The sequence below is a fragment of the Botrytis porri genome (genome assembly GCF_014898465.1).
Source record: "Botrytis porri strain MUCL 3234 chromosome Unknown BPOR_002, whole genome shotgun sequence".
Classification (NCBI taxonomy): Eukaryota; Fungi; Ascomycota; class Leotiomycetes; order Helotiales; family Sclerotiniaceae; genus Botrytis; species Botrytis porri.
In genome coordinates, this window is record NW_024066076.1 from 2,602,623 (window position 1) to 2,622,648 (window position 20,026).

Consider the following 20,026-nt stretch of genomic DNA (forward strand, 5'->3'; position numbering starts at 1 on the left):
AGAACCCCCCACCAAACCAAATCATACCAAACCGAACCCTACCTCCTCATCTCTTGCTCCCTCCTCGCCTTCAAATACTCTTCCCAAAAAGCATCCAACAACCACCTCCCCCCCTCCACCAACTCCGTCCCCGTCCTCCCCACCCCTCTCTGCAAAACCACCATCCCCACTCCCCCAAGCACCCCCCAAAACACCAATCCAAACACCAGGCGCATTCCCCACGCCACCATCCTACGCATCAAACTCATCAGGAAGAATATAAACCAGATAATTACCAAAACACCGACCACGACAGCGATTCCGGGACTTTGACTCGCGACTTTGAGAGAGGCTTCCAGGAGGGGGAGGAGTAGTGGCATGAGGTTTGTGACGGTGAAGAGGTAGAGGGGGCGGAGGAGGGAAGTGTAGATGGTTTGGAGGAGCGGGTAGGCGCGGAGGAGATACGGGTAGGCTTGCATGAGGTAGGGAGACAGGTGCTGGTAGATGTCTGGGGGAGGGCAGTTAGCTTGGATTTGGTGGTGGAAGTAGATAGACATACCATTTACAACAGGATTCGCCTGCATGAGCGCCAGAATATCCATCTTGTGAGGTGAGACTGAGACTGAGACTGAGCGAGTAAAATAGGAGAGTTCGGGGTTTTTTTGCTTGTCGAGTTTCCTAAAGGTTCTTTATAGGGTGAAGAACTCGCTCTGATTCTTTGTGTGTGTGTTTTTTGTTTTTTTATGGCAAAATCCCCGAGAATGAAATAAAGTAGAGTAAAATAATAATATCCTTTCTTTCTCTTCAATAAGAAGCTTATTGATTGTCTCCTTGATATCGATATTGATCGTTCGTTCCTTCTTTACTTCCAGTAGCAGTAGCAGTAACAGTAGCAGTAGCAGTATCTCAATCTCAACCGCATCAAATCCAATCCGATTGAATTGAATGTGACGACCAGATCAGACTTTAGATACCCAGATATTTATACTAGGAATTCAGCTCTGAATGCTCCGCTCTGCAATCAATCAATCAATGAACTAAACAAATCAATCAATTCCCAGAACCCAATCGAAAGAACCAGAAGCAATCGACGTGGATTTATTGAAACATTTTCTTCTTCTTTTCTTTCAAATGCAAATGCATATAAAGTTTGTTTATCATTATCAATTTGTTCATCGCGGTCCCCGCCATGCTCCACTTGCTATTGTGTTGCTTGCTTGCTTCCCGGTTAACGGGAAGGTAAGCTAACGTTAGTCGTGTTTGTGCTGGGACGAGACGTCAGGCATATAAGGTTACGGGTACCAAGGTAGGCCGGGGGTTAAGGAAGAAAGAAAAGTAGACATTGTCGTTTATTTCAAACATCATATTGGAAAGTCTTTAGATAAGTTTAATAATTTATTATATATTCATGTATTTATATCTCGCAAATACCTGTGAAAGTGTGTATACCAGGTACGATATGCGATGCAACGCCAAATTATAAATAGTTCATACAATACGCCAATGCTATGCTAATAAGCCCGAACCTTCCGCAATGCAGCCAACCAGTCATGAAAACCATTCCAGTAATTGGTCTTAATTCAAATTACTCCTGTCAAATGCAATCATATCATGCCAAGTCATCAATATCATCATCATTCCATCCTAACGCCTCATAATACGATACCTCTTTCTTATAAACTTGTGTAGGTTTCATCTTTTCTAGTGCTACTGGCACATCTCTTATATTCTCTTGGTCTTCTTTCGAGGAGCCCGCAGGATAGGTGTAACCTGATATCCATTCTGATATTTTACGAACTAGAGTGCCTTTTATGGGTGTTTCCTTTAACGGTATTTCTTTCAGTGGTGTTTCCTTCAATGGCGTTTCCTGTATACCAGTAAACAATGTTGAAGGTGAAGGTCTTTTGATTGGTGTTTCCAAGTTACTTGGGACAGACGATAGAAAAGGCCTTTTGACCACGGAATCAGGAATGCTGTTGAACAGTTGTGCGCTAGAGCGGCGCATTTGCAACGGTGAAGAAGGTGGTATTGCACCATAATCAGCGTCAAAGTTTGTAAGATTGCTCGTAGATCTCAATGAACTTGACATGGGCTTTCGAGTTGGAGTCGCTTGTACAGAATCTCGAAAGGGGTCAAGATCATATGAAGGGCGAGCTTTGGATTGTGGTATAGTAGGTACACTCGATGGAGGAATGATGCCAAGCTCCATCTGGTCAAAATCACTAGATCGGCCAATAGTCGATTGAGATTCACCGAACATGTCTTTTTGACGGTTGGTTTTGGGAGTGGCTTTGATCTGTACCGATTGAAATGCTTGAAACAGCGGATTCCTGACAGGCTTTTTGGATTTTCGAGGATGTCCAGCAGAGGCAGATCTTCGTTCGGCAGTCTCAACTAAAGCTTTACCAGCTAGCTCACGATTTGGTTTCTTTAGTGCCGATATGGCGTCCTTCAATTCTGCTTCAATGGCAGCTTGTTTCTTTGCTTTCGAATTAAGGTCTGGCGCAAGTGTACTCATATCCACCTCTCTTTGGGAAAATCTTTTGGAGTTCAAAACTCCGCCTCTATTAACATGAAGAGGCTTAAACTCGGCAGAAGGTATGCTAGACAAAGATGGTGCTTCACTCGTCTCTCTTTTCAGACCGGGGATGGTGGGATCGGTAGCCGACCTCATCAAGGAAATAGCTCTATTTGAGTCTATTGACATACTACGTCTCTCTCTATCGTCTGTCAATACACGCTGCAAACTCTTCTTTTGCTTTGCGGGGACAGGACGCTTGGTGATAGTTCCTGGCCGAGTAAGCGTGTTTGAGAAACTTGCAGCTTTAGAAACCCTAGGTTTTGAAGCTGATTTGGTAATGGGTCCTCCAAGTTTGCGATTTATTGCATCACAACGATCAGGGAGACGGGCCGAGAAGAAAGGGACAATGACTTCTATACAGAAGTCCTTGAGAATATTGTCAGTATGCTTCAAGGTATTGTTGGACGTTAAGCCAGAGGTTGTATCTGGAGCCTTGATAGCTTCACTTGCAATGGACTGCCAAATACACAGTCGGTCAATGTGAACATCAATAAGCATCGTGAGATGATCCTGTTTTCGAGTCTTGGGTGTTCTTTCTTTGCTTTGTATTATCCCATCGTTAATTGGTAGACTAGGTAACCCTCCGTCTAAATTCTCATTTGTCGAAACTAAAGGTTGAAGAGCAAAAATCTCAAGTATCACAATCATTTGGAGTTGTGTTTCGCGAATACGTAGATTTGCTATACGAGTTTTTGCTAACTCTTCTTTGGACGACCCTGGAGCTCCGGGCTCTATCTCCTCGTCATGGCTAATCCACCATTGCTTAATGAGCGACTCCTCATTGGGATACAGCCCATTCTTGCCAGGCTTCATTTTCTTGTTGCTCTTTCTCTTTTTTGGTTTCACTGTAGTATCGTCGGCACTCTGGTCATGAATATCGATGGATGAGACGCAGACAGGTACACCATCGCGATATTTCTTGTCCAGAAGGGTACTTGATAGTACAAGGCTCTCTAAGAATGCGATGTGTTCACCCATATCGAGATTTGCGTCAAAGTCGATGTGAAATGCTGCGCGTGCTCGTGATAATGGACCTTTTGCAAAATAGGCTAGTGAAGTTTTGGAAAGATAAAGTGATTCGAAGTACTGAGTCCGAACGTTATCGAAAATATCAGTGGACGTGGCTTGTGTCTTCGTCTCCAAAGCAGGTAAACATATGGTTGCTTGGGTATCATTTTGAGGTTCGGATGCGGGCACTTTTTCAGCGACAACTGATTGAGGGCGAGATTCTGGCAGTAGTGGCGTAGATGGGCGTTTGATCATAGACTGTATCGCTTCGATAGCGAGTCTCTTTTTTTTGGTATATTTGCTCCCTTCTGGTGTGATGAATGGTTCGGTCGAGGTTTCGAAATGAGTTGCACCGAAAAGGAGTCCCTTCACCGGCACATCTGTGCGCTCGGTCTGGGCTACCACGGCCGATGATCTCAACTGATGTAGGTTGATCCAAGAACCCAGTTGTAAGACTACATATAATCCTCGCGATTCTCTCTCGACAGCGTATAAAGTGCGATTGTCATCTAACCTAGCTATGAGAACCATTGGCTGATTTCCCATTCGTTCCTCCAATTCCAGTATCTTAACATGGGTCTCGAAAAGTCGTGATTGGGGCAAAGAATTGGTCGCAGATCCTATGTCTAGATATGAGAGTGGTAGTTGTGACCGTGGTAATAATATTATGGGTTGAAAAGTTCGAGGTCGGGTGTTGGCTTTGGATGGGTATGGCTATTCTTGAATCAGACATGATATTGTAAACATACGTAAATGGATTACCTACCTTGACAACGAATGTATCTTTCAACAAGTCCTCCAATGAATTGTCATCTCTCTTCCGCTTTTTGCTTCCCAAATTTCCTATATCATCGTGACAAGTTGATTGTGAGCTTGGAGTCAAGACACCAGATTGTCGACGCGCTTGATGAATCGACGCGTCGGAGAAAGGGGATGCATCTTGACTTGACATAGCACCCGAATATTAATATTTGTTATATCATGAGGAAGATATTTTATAGAGTGATCTTTAATTGATATAAGGCAAAGACTGTTTGAAAAAGTTATGTTGTTGGTGAACGATAGGTAATACCTTGACAATGTAAAAAGCAATTTGCAATATAACATTTCTATCTCTACATCTAGATTCTAGACGCGTTCCACGCGAGGCTACCAACTGACAGGGATTGAGCACCTAAGTACTTTTTAGCACCGGAACTTTTTCTCCGATACGATCGATCATTGGAACTTTTTACATCGTATATCAAAGCAGCCTTTCTGAAAGTTCGGCTCGTACTCCGAACGTATAAGATATACTAGCTACCTACCGACCGACCTATTTGCCTTTGAACGCTCAGACGGGCCAAATAAAATCGTTTGGCTTGTGTACCAGAAAAGAGGGTACGACAAGCCTCCAGTTCCGAACAGATCACTGGCATCGAAAGGTTAAGATAGATATGATGTTGAGACAACACGAGCTACTTTCACACTGTAGATCTTTACATCTGTATCTCTGCTTTGAATGGCACGTACACACTCTGACTGAGTACAATACTATATCATATGTGCTGTCCATGCTGTGTTCAACTAACATCAATTAAGAATTTTCAAGATGCTCCAGCCGCCAACAAACTATAGCCTACCGTTCCTTCTACAGCCTCGAGTCAAGGTTTCCAATTTTGAACTCCCCTCGCTCCCTCGCTTCTATCATAGGTGGTAGCTCGGTAAATGGTGGCTTGGCTTTCGAGGATTCACTTTGAAACTTATCAAATATGGAATCCAAGCTTGTCATTGGAAGTGGAGGATATGATCGTCGTGGCGGGTGGCAAATGAAATAATGTCGCGAGGTGAAGTATGGCCCGCATGGATGGTTTTGTTTTTGGAATGACAATCATGACATCCCGAGGTTGGTACTAGGAAAATGAAATGAATTCCTTAATAGGTGATGGGTTGTGAGCAAAGAGCAATATCTACCATACAATGAATGTACCGCAGTATCAGTAGTATTAGTAAAACGATACAACGAATCTCCTTGGCCTTTTCAAGGAATTCAATTCTACTCTGTATCATGACAGGAAAGAATGTTTGTTGGGTATCTATCTGAATATTGTTTATACGGAGCACCGAGAGCACCGCTGTCTCCCTCTCCCAATTCATCTACTAGGCATCTAGGTAGGTACTACTCAATCACTATTGGAGCTAGGTAGATATCTAACTCAAATCATTCACTTCCCGACGTCGGTGTTCGGCATTCACAGATGGAGGAATGAATACTAGATATATATACGTATACGTATAGGTCCTGGGTATACTTCGTAGCTGGGGACCAAAGTGCATCCGAAGACATCGACATCGACTACGATGTACTAGTCCAAAGCACAAATCGGATAATTTTCCATAATTTGGCATTAGAGCGGGTCTCGAAGATCGATGATTGTGTCCCAATCAACAATCCCTAGTCCTCATCTTAAAAGCTACCCAATAGCCTTACCTACCTTCTTGAGTCTTGATTGGTATCATCTCATCTATTCCGTATAATATTTATGAGATATTTCAGCTAACTTACAGGTGATCAAACATATATCAACATACCTATGTAAACATATATAAAAATATATATTCTCTCGTGTAAGAGTTGATTCCTATTCCGATTGGAAGCTTCTCAAAACAGAATCCCCATCTACCTATCTACCTACCTACCTACCTACCTACCCACCCACCTAGTACTCATTTATCTCTCTCGGTCTACATACCTAGGTGCATCAGTGCGAGAGTCAACCTAGATTTTTTCTCGACTTTCGACTTTTCTCTCTTATATCTTCATCCCCCATTGAGAATTTCTCCCAAATCTGCTTTCTACGTATCTGAATCGAAGTTCTAGACATTCACCAAAAACAAGTACCACTTCAATCCATACCTATCACCACTTTCACTCTCTCACCCCCCTGCTTTATCGGTACCAGGATGACTTCCCATCGACGCTAAACAAAGAGTAAATTAGGTACTTTTCGCAACCTCTGATTTTTCTAATAACTAGTTTCACTCTTGACTATGAACTCGGAGATTTCACCTCGTGCTGTACGTTTCACAAACGGAGACGACAATCACAGGTTCGAATCATTAAAATCTTCGGTGATCATGGAGCGCCCACATGTTGAGACCAGCGACTCTGGAGGCTCTGGTTCTTCTGCAGATTCCCACGACTTTGTCGAACATTTAAGTCCGGATGCTGCACACGATGCACATCCCGATGCATTTCTCCCTATTGAATCTCGACCCCAGATGAATAGTCTGAGTTCAAGCATGCGTAGTCGAGGCAGCAATCCAGAAACAAATGGGGCAATATACAGCCGCGAAACGGCTTTCAGCCCTCCACCACAAACACCTTTGAATGGCGCAACGGCCAGATCGCAGAGGCCTACTGCACCAGCCCGAACTCCTTCGAGTACATACGCGCCTGCGCGACGACCCCCACAAGCTCCATACATGTCAATTTCGGATCGTCATCGATCCGGTTCAAACTCGAGATTTAATAGACAAGATCCTAGTGGCGCATATCGTGCGCAAGAAAGAGCTTACGTGCAAAGATTACGGCAGAATGATCCACCCTTCGAATATTTCGCTGAACCTTACACACCTAGTCTTGGATATGGAACAGGGTCAGACACTGAAGAGGAATCGCCATCAGAGTTACAATTCGACGGTGATCCCTTCGATCAAGAGACTGTACTTTTCTACAACAACGATGACATACAACCTACTCAGGAAGACTTGAAAGATCCCGCAAACAGAGAGCGTCTAGAATGGCACGGGATGTTAGCATCTGTGCTAACCGGAGATGTAGTTAGGCAAGAGAAGAAACGTTTAATTGGTAATTCAGAAAACAAAGCAGAGAACATTGGGACAGAGATTTGGCTTGGTATACGATCGAAGGTTTGCGGCAGAAGCTTAGGGGCCCAGCGACGAATATTAGAAGACACCCGGGCCAACCTTGACACCGTTTTAGAGGAAATCATCAAGTTTCAGGTGCAAGGCGAGAGTGAGGCTGGAAAGTCACCTATTGATCAAGTGCGGGGCATAGTTGCAAAGATTGAGAAGTGTGAAAGTCTATACCCATCTCGCACTGGCTTGGAAATGGCGAATAAACTGGCAGCGTCTACACAATTCGCTGCTACCTGCGACGCTGTCATATCATGGCACAACACCACCGAACTCATCAACATTGAACTTGCCGTCCTGCAAAACTGGGTAGGAAACCCGGAACTCGACTTCACCAAAGTGAGAGAGCGCTCACCTTCAGGACACGGACTCTCCGATGAATCATCATTTATTGATAGATTGCTCAAGGAGGATGGGTTAAGATCTCTACAGGGTGATAAAAGCATACTGTTAGGTGTATCTGAGGTTATCATGAAAGCAAAGAATACATTGATCGAGAACTCCGAAGGTTTTGCGAAACGTCATTTACCTCCTTATATCGAAGAGTTACTCACTCTCATAAACTTCCCATCGCGCCTCATCGAAGAGATTATCAAGGTTCGACTAAATTATGCCAAAAAGATGCGAGAATCCACACAACAGAACGCAATGATGGCCGAGCAGATGATTTCGCAGTTCAGAATATTACTGAAACTTGCCATATTGATCAAGCAGGAGTACCTTACCATATCAAATCCTGAGCCTGGGTGGGACTTACCACCTTGTATTGACGAGTCATTTGACCAGGTAGTTTTAGATGCACTTAAGTTTTACTTCAAGATGCTCAATTGGAAATTGGGCGGAAACAAAAACACTTTCAAAGAAGCTGAAGTTCTTGAGCAAGAATGGGACTTCTCCAACGAGATCGGGCGACATCTACAAGGTGGTGATGTTGAAGTGGCGGAGCAATTTAGTTCTTTAACCCACAAGGCCTTCTTCCGACTGAATACCACTTTCGAAAAAGAGATGGTGAGAAAGCCAAAGGAAACAGCTTCTGAGATGACGAAGCGATATAAGCAGAGTCTAGACTCCGTTCGTGTGCGGCAGCGTATGTTGCAAAGATTTTCCAGGGTTTTGAGTGATCGTTTCGAAAACTCGACGGACTTCAGCATTGCTATGAAGCAGAGTGGTTTGCAAGAACTCTACTCCAGGCTTATTGAAACCGGTCACTTCTTGGTTTATACTGCAAGCATCGAGCACGATGGTATTTTTCTCATAGCCTCTCCGTCTTTGTACAATCGACCCCAAGACATCCAGTCTATTCTAGGAACTTGCTATCAGACTGAGGATACACAACAAGACCCTAGCAACCCTTATATATTAGTTCTTCGCCCCGAGGTCCCAATAGGATGGGATGGTCGACAGGTCGACTCAGCTCTGATAAACATCAACATAGATTTGAAAGTTGGACATCTTCGACTTATTGCAGATGGATCACAAGCCAGATTATCAAATGCTCGAATGGCGTTTTTAGATTCGATCGGAATACATCTGGATATGGTGGTTGAACAGAGATCCCATCTCAAGAAAGTGCACATTAAATTGACCGACATCAAGAAAGTCGTGTATAAGCTATCAAACTTGATTATGGACAGCGTGGAAATTGTTCGAAAACAAACAAAAGGGTTGGAATGTCAGGAACTCATCCAAACCTGTTTCATCTTCGCTACCGAGTTTGGTCAGCGGTCTTTGCCTTATATGGATCGAAACCGAAAGCAAATGAACAACATCAAACTCACAAAGATTGCCCTAGACTGGGTGAGCTTCATTTGTGATGACTGCGTTCCCACGGATCGTAAAACATTCAGATGGGCGGTACTTGCACTTGAATTCGCAATGGGCATGACTCAAGGCCAACATATTCTAGCTCTAGGGGAAGACGAGTATACAAGACTTCGATCCAAGGTCTCTGGATGTATGTCTCTATTGATTTCACATTTTGATATCATGGGTGCAAGATCAAATTTGGCCGCTCAAGCAGAGAAACAGCGGGTGGAGACATTGAATGGCCAATTTAGGAAGATGGATATCAGGGGAATGGCTGACGATGAGGAATCAGCTGCGTTTGTTCTTTCACAACGTCTTGAACTGATAGCTGAACTTGATGAAGAACGAAAGGTTATCGAGGCGGAAAGACAGGCTCTCGGCAGGGTTCTTGAAGAAAATAATGAAGCAGACCGATCTCTCACACATCTTTCTGCTTCTCCATCCAATATCAATATGCGCTGGCAACAAGGTAACTTCGTTGGTGGTGGTACTTTTGGATCAGTGTACGCTGCGATCAATCTGGACTCTGGTCATCTTATGGCTGTGAAAGAGATTCGTCTACAAGATCCTAACCTGATTCCTACAATTGCTGCTCAGATTGCCGATGAGATGCACGTCTTGGAGGTTCTCGATCATCCCAACGTGGTTTCATATCATGGAATTGAAGTCCATCGCGACAAAGTCTATATTTTCATGGAGTACTGTTCTGGTGGGTCACTTGCAGGTCTTTTAGAGCATGGGAGAATCGAGGACGAACAGGTGATAATGGTGTACGCTTTGCAACTTCTTGAAGGTCTAGCATATCTTCACGAAAGTGGCATCGTTCATCGTGACATCAAACCAGAAAGTAAGTTATCTTTTTGCCTCATTCATATCACGATCATCTCTCTAACAATCAACACAGATATTCTCCTTGATCACAATGGTGTAATCAAATATGTAGATTTTGGCGCCGCAAAAGTCATTGCTCGTCAAGGTAAAACTCTAGTCACCGCAACTACAGCCAGTCTTGCCAACAAGAACAAATCTATGACTGGAACGCCTATGTACATGTCACCCGAAGTAATCAAAGGAGAGAATCCAGGACGAGCTGGTTCAGTCGATGTCTGGTCACTCGGTTGTGTTATTCTTGAAATGGCTACAGGTCGTCGACCCTGGACATCTCTTGATAATGAATGGGCCATCATGTACAATATTGCCCAAGGCAATCCTCCCCAAATGCCGTCAGCAGATCAACTCAGCCCTCAGGGTATTGATTTCATCAAAAAATGTTTCATTAGAGACCCTAAGAAGCGTGCTTCGGCACCAGAACTCCTACAACACGAATGGATTGTCGCAATCAAGAACCAGGTTTCTATCGAGCCACAAACACCAAGCGATAGTGGAAGTTCCCAGTCTAGTACCCGAGGAAGTTTCACTAATTGAGGCACTATCAGTTCTCACCTTCGTCAACTAGTCTTGTCGGTGGTTACAACATCTTTCTTCTACTTTTCAAACAAGAAAACTTTTCCTTTGCATTTGCATTCGTCATTATTGTTTTTCAAGTCGTTTTGGGAAAAAGCGCAGTACATGAAGCGCCTTTGGTGGGCATTTGGGTTGGGCACAATGGGTCGAATTGGAACTACATGTATATGGGGAATATACATTTACACGAGATTTTTTCATCAGCGATTGAGTTGGGAGTTGTTGTTTTTCGTAGCATATACGTGTTTATGAGGAAAGTTAGGTTGAACTTTCTAACGTCTATTTGGTTCTGCGAACATAAATGTAGTCTCGAGTTGATGTCGAGGGTAAAAATGGAGAAGAAGCTAGAGGTTGAGATGAGGATCCAGATGGTTAGGTGTAATACATGCATGGAAGAAATGGGCAAACCGAAATTCGTCTCGAGGCGGCGAAGGAGGTAATCGCGGTACGATGTCAGTAGAAGATGAAGTCAACATTGAGAAGCGTGGCCAGAACACCTCTCGTGATGAAAGAATGGTAGTGGTAGAGACTTGTAGTATAATCAGAACAATAATGAAACATGATGATATTGCCGGTATGACAGTATGACAGTATACCATTACAATAATCTTCAAGTTGATTTTCACCCATCAGATCTTTGACAATTGCTCTCAAAATTGACTAATAACCCGGGTACAACATATCGGACACTGCTCGGCGCTTCCACTCAAAAGCCCCACCCCTTTATGCCGCAGAGGCGATATCCGCGCTCGTGATCGACGGTTTTGACATGGAAAACCCAATCATGAAGTATGCAAACTAAGAACAAAACGCAAGGCTGAGAAAGATGCCGTGAGTTTTCGGAGATGTAACGGGAAGGGTCCCAGTTTTTTCATGGTCTAAACTTTAGAAGATTGGAGACGGTGCGGAGATGCAGGTTGGGATGGAAAAGTCTTCGACTGTGGAGGGTGGATGGATTTTGTGATGGTAAAATAATCTGTACGATGTACTAGAGGGGTTGGTGTGGAGATTCTAGAGGGGGACATGGATGACGAGAATGGCGAGAATGGCGAGAATGGGAGGGGGGTTTTGGAGGAGGGGTGGAGGGCTATATTATGTATATCTTGGGTGATGATCCTTGTGTTATTTGGATCTTTGTTTCTGTTTTTATTTTTTTGTCTTTTCGTTGGGAAGGAAATTACGAAGGAGTTTTTTGGATATTGTAAAGATTTGAATTCTTCATACGAGAATTTTGTCAATTCTAATTTCTCAGATTGTACGCAGTTCAAGTAGAGTCGAATTCTAACAATGGCTGCATCAGAAGATATCGCCAAGCGGGATGTATCATCGATGACAGCGGGGGGAGAGAAAGATAATAAAAATAACACGGCGGAAGAATCGAGAGATGGAGAATCAGATGCTGAGTCTATGAACACTAAAGCTGGATCTATATGGACGATTCTGGGATCTGTAAGTTGTATATCTATACGACAGTAGTTAACGATGAATGTATTAATAAAATATCCACAGGCAATGGCGAATTATTCAGACGGATATCAACAGGGTTTAGTAAGTTTCCTTCATTTCTCTTCTCCCTACACCACCAGAATAAACGGCATACAAATCTAACCAAAACACAGGCTTCAAGCACAAACGTCATATTCGCCCACCTCCTCCGCCCCAAACTCTACACCTCCACAATCCGAACCCGCATTTCCAATGCCCTCCTCATCGGTTCCGTAATCGGCATCCTCATTCTCGGTTACACATCCGACAAATTTTCCCGCAAAGGCGGTATGCTCTTCACATCCACCCTCGTGATCCTCGGATCTCTGCTCTCGGTCTTCACATTCCAAATTCCTTCCTCCTCACACATGTTCTGGTACCTCACCATCGCGCGCGGCATCGCCGGCGTCGGCGTCGGCGGCGAATATCCCACTTCCGCCGCCGCGGCCCTCGAAGGATCCGCCGATTCGTTCGATGCGAAAAGAGGACCCATCCAAGTCTTCATCTCGACGCTCATGGCCACAACCGGTTCGCCTACCTGTACACTGGTTTATCTCCTCTCTCTGGTCGCCTCGGATAATAATCTCAAAGTCGCATTTCACGCCATCTACAGCACAAGTACCATTCTCCCGCTCTTCGTCATCCTCTTCCGCTTGCGCATGACGGACGGAAAACTCTTCCAGAAATCGAATCTTAGGAAACGAGCTATTCCCTGGCGCTTTGTGCTCCGCAAATATGGATTACGCTGTCTGGGCACCAGCACCGCATTCTTCCTCTACGATTTTGTCAATTTTCCAAATAGCATCATGAGCGCCGCCATCATTGACGGACTTGTCCCCGGGAAAAACATCCGCACCGTCGCGATCTGGCAATTCATCCTCGCCATCTTCCCTATCCCCGGTGTGCTGCTTGGCATGTGGCTCGTGAACCGCATTGGAAGAAAATGGACTGGGACTCTAGGGTTTTCAGGCTACATCATCTTGGGCTTTATCATCGGGGGATGTTATGGTACTCTTACCACATCGGAAAATCTGCCTGCGTTTGTGGTGCTGTATGGATTGTTTGCGAGTCTGGGACACATGGGACCCGGTGCTACGATTGGGTTGATGAGCGCGGAGAGTTTTCCCACGGCGATTAGAGGGTTGGGGTATGGGGTGAGTGCGGGGTTTGGGAAGGCGGGCGCGGCGGTGGGGACGCAGGTTTTTACGCCGATTCAGGAGGTGGCGGGGAAGAGTAGTACGTTTTTTGTGGCGGGGGGTGTGGGGGTATTGGGGGTGGGTGTTTATTGGTTTTTGCCTGAGGGGAGGGAGGTGGATTTGAGGGAGATGGATGAGGAGTTTGAGAGGGGGTTGAATGGGGAGGTGAGAGGTTAGGGGATGGTTGGGGTTGGAATAGAGAAGGCTCGAGTATTGGGATCGTATGGATAGGCGCACACTATTGATAGTATGTAAAATATAATCTGTCTATCATAATGTGATTATCTCGCCACAACATATCCATGCTCTTGATATTGCTTCTCCAAGATAACACTTGTCTCTCATTATATATATATATATATATATATATATATATCACTACTCAAGTCGATAATTCACGAATGGACATAGCAAGTATGATTCCCAGCAGTCAATGTGCATTTCAAGAAGAACAAAATTATCTTCTATCCCATCCATTCCAGCACATGCACATGCACATGCATATACAACCTCTAACCCACTCCTTAACTAAAGATTCCAGAAGGAAAGAGGAATGAGAGCTACAAGTACGAAGATCAAAGTCAAACAAATTCAATAGGAAGACAAGACACTATTCCAAGGAGAAAATGAGTTTGAATTTTTTTATTTTTTTTAAAAAAAGCCTAAAAAAATGGCAAGACTCCAGGCAGAAAAGAGGAAAATCGAAGAATTCATTCAAGGATTTTCTTCAAAATGGTTGAGAAACGTAACCTTTCTCATGACATTATCAAAAGTAACCTCTTCGATTCTGTAATCCTTCACCCGAATGACTACTACTATTTCTCAATTCCTCAACCAAACACACACACCAAATCTCCATCCCACCAATCCAAAAGTCGTAGATCGACTTCCTCTTTTCCCAATTTTTTTTCTTCTCAAAATCTCAACTCAAGAGAGAGGGAGGGAGGAGAAATTAAATCAATTTTCTCAACGAGATGCAAGAACCGACGAGTCATCAAAAGAAGGTGCTCGAAGATCCAGCGAAGATCCGACGAGAAAGAAAGAAGAAAAGAAAGAAAACGAGACATCATCGAACACCCGCACCGTCTACTAGATATCGAATGACTCAACCAAAGTCCGCTCGCTGCATTCTTCCTCACGAAGAGCGAAACAGATATTGCATGAAGTATACCCAACGTGGAGGAATATACACTATCCGTCTTAACATCTAGCTGCTAGTGAGCTAACCGCAACTTCTTTCCTCCGTACTTCGTATTCGTTTTGAAACTAGCGAAGGTCAGGAACCTGATGGTTAGAAGTCAAAATTATATCCATGAAACCGATGGCTCTTGAACTCGCATTGCGCATGTTTTCGAGAACAAGGGATATTTAAGATCCTGCAAATTTCCAACTCTGTAGAGAGAATAGCGATGGCAGGGTTGATATTGTCTAGACAAAAATTTCAGGGCGATGGTTACGTATATTAAAATAATGAGACTGGGGATATTGCCGGCTTAAGCTATCACTGGCATGTGGATTCAATTAGATCTCCGGTACATGCTTTTGCTGGAAAGTCGTAGGGTTATCTTCTCTTTCCGACTTTGATAGAGAAAAGCATCACTAACTTGGAATATCATAGTGCTGAAGCTTGTATATATCTCCCTACTTGAATGACGACCGTCGTACCAGTCAGCGCATCGTCACTCAGTCATTCGACAACATCCCCGAGAAATCGTACTATCTATGCGAGTACGATCATACCGGTGGCGAGGGGGATCCATATATCGACCCTGGCCTACTGATCCCCACAACCACCGTAACTTTCAGCGGCCCCGCGCGACGTCCACAGTCACAACATACAATGCTACATTCTAAGGCTCTGCATGCTAGAGGCGTCGGGCTGAACTTGAGTGGAAAATCCATCACGTGCCCGCCTATACATTAGAAATAGACCGTCTATCTGTCCAATTAGGGCGCGTCCAACAGCGACTATTACCCCATGACAGAGTGCGAAAAGGGATTTCTCGATAATTTGCGCTGGTGTCAAACCCGATTGGAGATGTACGAAGACGGAGGATAATTATATGGATATCTATGTGCAATTTGATACTGTTGTCGGGTAAGTCTTCTTCCTCCCATTCTTTGCTGTTATGTTCCTCCAGCTAATGATCCTACAGATGCAAATATTGGGATTTTCAGCATGCGTTCCAGACGGCCAATAGGGGCACGGGAGGATTGGAATGTATTCGTGAAGCTTGTGAAGAAAGTAGTCCTCGCGAGGACGGTTCCGAAGGTGCTGCCGAGGGAGGACAGGCGATTCTTGAAGGGATCACCGTTTCTTTAAAGGAGGCTAGCCTGTAATTATGAATAAAATGAGTGATATTAAGGGAACGATTAGTATAAACGCGAAAGCTGCGATGAAACGGTTTACAGAAGCTCGGAGGAATTCTTTTGAAGGTGTAGAAATTTATATAGTATACGCGTGTTACATACTAATTGATGATTAACGATAGCATAACTACAATATGTCGATGTACAAGACAGTGGGTCTATCTGCTCCATATATTTCTTGTATCCATGTCATCAACAGCAAACGACCTCCTTCATCTTCGCATATTATAATGAATCGAAGCCAGGAAGGAGGAAATCGTAGAAGATATCTGTTTGAAGCACTTACTAGCCCTCTACGTCTAGAGAGAAGAATTCATTCAAGACAAAAAAGGGAAGTGTAAGATCAAGCCGGTGATAATATAATAAAATTATACCTAAGCAAAGAATAGCATCGCCACACAAGATGTTGTGACGGTGAGATATAGTACAAAAGTGAATGAATGTATCACCAACGCCACTGACCGAATGAGATCATATGAACAAAAGCCAAGCCCAGATTAACCCATTTCTGGAGGCGAGGCAAATGCAATTAGCCTTTTGATTCCTAGGGCTTGGTTACAACGATACACTAAATGGAGTTCTGTATAACGTGTGGCGTGGGGAGGGGCGAGATTACAAGGTATCTACCTCTTCGTCTCGACATGTACGGTGGAACTTGATGAAGGAAGACATGGGGAAGTGATATTCAAGAGAAAGATACAGATTGTAATATGATCTGATAGAATTTCACACGTAGGCAAAGCAAGCATTTTAGAGATGGAGGAAAGAGGTGAGTAGTAGAGTGAACCATTCATTCACTCATTAACTTCTCGGGTCAACTCTAAGAATTGGAGCACTTGATCCAAATGAAAGACAATTAAAAAAGGGTTATGAGTCCAGTGCAATAACAACAACAGCAATTATAAGGTTGAAGATAAAACTCTGAGCTGTATTTCGTTTAAGCCTTGTACCATTGTGGAGTGACACCAAACTCAAAAGTGCTCATCTACTTTCTCGAGATTTCATGTAATCAATGAGTTTGTACAACAATAAGACCACTCATATTCAAGCAAATCATGGCAGCTGGCTTGCTTATGGGCGTACGGTAGGAAGCCCCTCGGCGGTACCTGAACACTAACCCTTACCTGCACATGCACATGCATGATCAAATCTCCTGTTAATTCATGAAACCTTGTGGGGTTGAGACTCCTTTTCTGCTGAAGCTTTGAACCATCACTTGAAAGTCCACCCGCGCAGGTTTTTTGTGACTCGATATTTTCGGTCAGAGATATTCGGAGTATTACACAGTTCAAGTACTCTTATCTCGGCCACATTCTCCTCCAAGGCTGGTTGGTAGGGCGGCTCAAAGATTCCCAAAATAGAAGGACCCCCGGCCGTTTTAAATCAATCAGTTCGGAATGGATGGTTAGGGACCGGATATATGGCAAATGGATGAATGAATGGCATGTTAATAGCTTTAGTTTCAAGTGAATCAAACCACTAAAGTTTAGTTCAACTGTTTCAGGGGAATTGCCCACGCGTAAGAGGCGTAGAATGTTTTTTTAAGTATAGAATTATCAAGTGTCTTGAAACTAGTAGGTATTGTAAAAGTTCCCGTTCGTTAAGGTTGATGGTTCATTATTGATGATTCGTAGTGGATATCTTTTGAAATTTGATCGACCCTGGATGTAGAATGTAGTATTCGCATGTAAGGTATGTATTCGTATGTATGTGTAGATATATGTGGTTCCCATGTTATGATTCGGGAGAATACACCGAAGAGATGATGCGCCAAGAAGGCAGAGTTACCTTTCACACGTTTCAGCTATCGATTTGATAGATGAATTAAACCGGTTCAAATTTTAACGACTCTTGGAGGTAACTAGGATGGAGAGATGGATGGAGAGATGGATGGAGAGATGGATGGAGAGATGGATGGAGAGATGGATGGATGGATGGATGGATGAATGAATGGATGAATGAATGAATGAATGAATGATTGAATAGATGATTGAATGGTAGGTGTAGGTAGCTTGTACCATCAAGCTTTACCTACCATTCTGATATAATCTCCAGGTTCGAGGGTCTCTTGAGGTCTTCCAAAGCTTCCAAGGAGATACCTACTCCTCAACTAGAACGATCCTGGCGTAGCTTTTCAATGTTTGAGATCCTATAGATGAAATGTCTAAGATGATCTAATCACGACGTTATTCATACCAGCGCCATGTAATGTTGATAGATGCATGCGATGGAATTCCAAACAAGCAATCATAGATCTTCTAGAAAGCGACCAAGTTGGTAAGTTTTGGAGGGAGAAATGAAATCAGATCGAATCAGATCAGCATCATCATCATCATTAGATGGTTAATAATAAGCCTTGGATCAACCAACCGGATCCACTGATAAAGTTACCCACCCTACCCTGGCCCCCTAGTAGAAATCCATCGATTTTCGAACCCAAAGAGCCCCACAACTGCACTTGTCATCAATTATAGATATCGGCCGAACCAGACCCAATCGAGAAAGTCTGCGCAATGTGAGGATTGGAAGAATCACGCACACTTCTCATCTCGCCATATTGTTCGCCCGCTCGTTCATGACGATAAGAGGATCGAATACAAAGGGTCTTGGTCATGTTATCTCTTTCATCGTGTCATTGAAAGTAGAAAGAGACCATGAGGAGAAGGATGATGATATGGTAAACGAGATTGACCAATGTAGGTAGTAATGGTATGGTAATATCTCATGTTTGTATGTAGGGAGATGGGGGATGTTAAGGCTACCTATCATATGAATTGCTGACTCCTGACTCCCTCCTGTATACCTAGTAACATACTTTGTATTTCGTGCCTCGTCCTCGCACAATAAAATGCTATACGGCTCCTACCAAATACCGTGAGCCTCGCTTCCATCTGCCGTGGAACCACAAGGCTGTGACTGTAAGAAATACCTACATTCCCAGGTAGTACTCGAGAGTTTGTCGTATATTAAGATTATATAGATAGTAGTGGTAGTAGTAGTGGGATTGGTAGTGATACAACATAAAGCAAAAAGATCTGGGCAAAATTGACGGAATGGATTATGCCCGATTTGAAGCTTTAAACCTTCGATCTGCATTTCGTTCCTCTTCATAGGTGGGACCAACTCAATGGAACAAAACCGAGTATCAGGTACATTTGTCAATCGGTCAATCGGTCAATCGGTCAATCGGTCAATCGGTCAATCCTCCACAATTCGATGTTTGTATGCATCCATTCCATCTCTTGGTACTAATATAATAAGTAGGTGCTGAGTGTACTCCGTAATGAATTTCCCCAGCCCTGAACACCTAGTAATGCATGCTATCATTTCTCTCAAGGCTGATAGTTTCCATGAGTCTCATAGGTTTCCGATATCTTGGCAAACCACCCATGAAAGCTTCTTTGCTGACTTCGGGAACTAATAAAATACGATGTAGACAGTCGAAAGCATTTCTGCAGAGTTAAAAGCCATGGCACGTGGGGGGGAATACCAAAGAGAACCAATCACATTGGATACCAACCGTCGGATCTTCTTATCTCATGCTAACTTGATGAGGAAACTACCTTGATTAAACCCTGCTGCTGATACATGCTTTTTGATAGGTCAAGACAGGATAATTTAACCCCTGTCTATCTTTTATCTTTTTACATTCCCTAATAATATAAGTGTATGTAGGTGTGTATGAAGAAGGATAGGCAGAAGATGGATTATACACCAGGAGTGAAGAAGGAATGGGCCAGGGAGTCAGTCTTCTCAGTCTTCTCTTTCTTCTCTTTCTTCTCTTTTCTTCTCTTTCCCCTCGTAGAAGAGATAGAGATGGAGATAGCTAGTGATGACTGATGGAACAAAGTAAAAAGAGATGCTGATACCAACATCAATCCCCAACACCGTATCAATACCAACCCCAACGCCAACCGTAATACTCATAATTCAATCCAAAGATAAGAAGAAATAATATCCGGAATTTCTCTTATTAAGTTTCAACACACACACTCCTCCATATCGGAATCACCATCCAGATATAGAAATTGACCAACTCAATAGAGAAAAGCTACCGATATCTTCTCACATCTTTTTCCATCTTTCACATGTTACGCAAACCCCAAAGAGGACAAGGAGAAAAGGTTCACATAGATTAAAGATTTGCCCCAAACAAACAGATCAACCATTGGTCCTTGTGTGACTACCCGGGTACGTAAGGAATAATATGAATTACCCA

The 20,026-nt window shown here is 43.5% G+C and overlaps 4 protein-coding genes across 4 annotated transcripts; 2 read left to right on the forward strand and 2 right to left on the reverse strand.

Moving 5' to 3' along the window:
• Window positions 1-38: 38 nt before the first annotated feature.
• On the reverse strand, window positions 39-1,333 carry EAF01_001773 (uncharacterized protein; the record flags this gene model as incomplete). Its single annotated transcript, XM_038910023.1, has 2 exons — window positions 539-1,333; window positions 39-487 (listed from the first exon to the last, which is right to left on the reverse strand). The coding sequence occupies exons 1-2, from the start codon at window positions 579-581 to the stop codon at window positions 39-41; spliced, it is 492 nt and encodes a 163-aa protein (XP_038774835.1). The 5' UTR covers window positions 582-1,333.
• Window positions 1,334-1,588: 255 nt separating this feature from the next.
• EAF01_001774 (uncharacterized protein) lies at window positions 1,589-4,520 on the reverse strand (the record flags this gene model as incomplete). Its single annotated transcript, XM_038910024.1, has 2 exons — window positions 1,589-4,282; window positions 4,335-4,520. The coding sequence occupies 2 exons, from the start codon at window positions 4,518-4,520 to the stop codon at window positions 1,589-1,591; spliced, it is 2,880 nt and encodes a 959-aa protein (XP_038774836.1).
• Window positions 4,521-6,598: 2,078 nt separating this feature from the next.
• EAF01_001775 (uncharacterized protein) lies at window positions 6,599-10,717 on the forward strand (the record flags this gene model as incomplete). Its single annotated transcript, XM_038910025.1, has 2 exons — window positions 6,599-10,139; window positions 10,197-10,717. 2 exons carry the CDS (start codon window positions 6,599-6,601, stop codon window positions 10,715-10,717), a joined length of 4,062 nt encoding a protein of 1,353 aa, XP_038774837.1.
• A 1,326-nt stretch (window positions 10,718-12,043) lies between these two features.
• Window positions 12,044-13,614, forward strand: EAF01_001776 (uncharacterized protein; the record flags this gene model as incomplete). Its single annotated transcript, XM_038910026.1, has 3 exons — window positions 12,044-12,205; window positions 12,266-12,304; window positions 12,376-13,614. The coding sequence occupies 3 exons, from the start codon at window positions 12,044-12,046 to the stop codon at window positions 13,612-13,614; spliced, it is 1,440 nt and encodes a 479-aa protein (XP_038774838.1).
• Window positions 13,615-20,026: the final 6,412 nt, after the last annotated feature.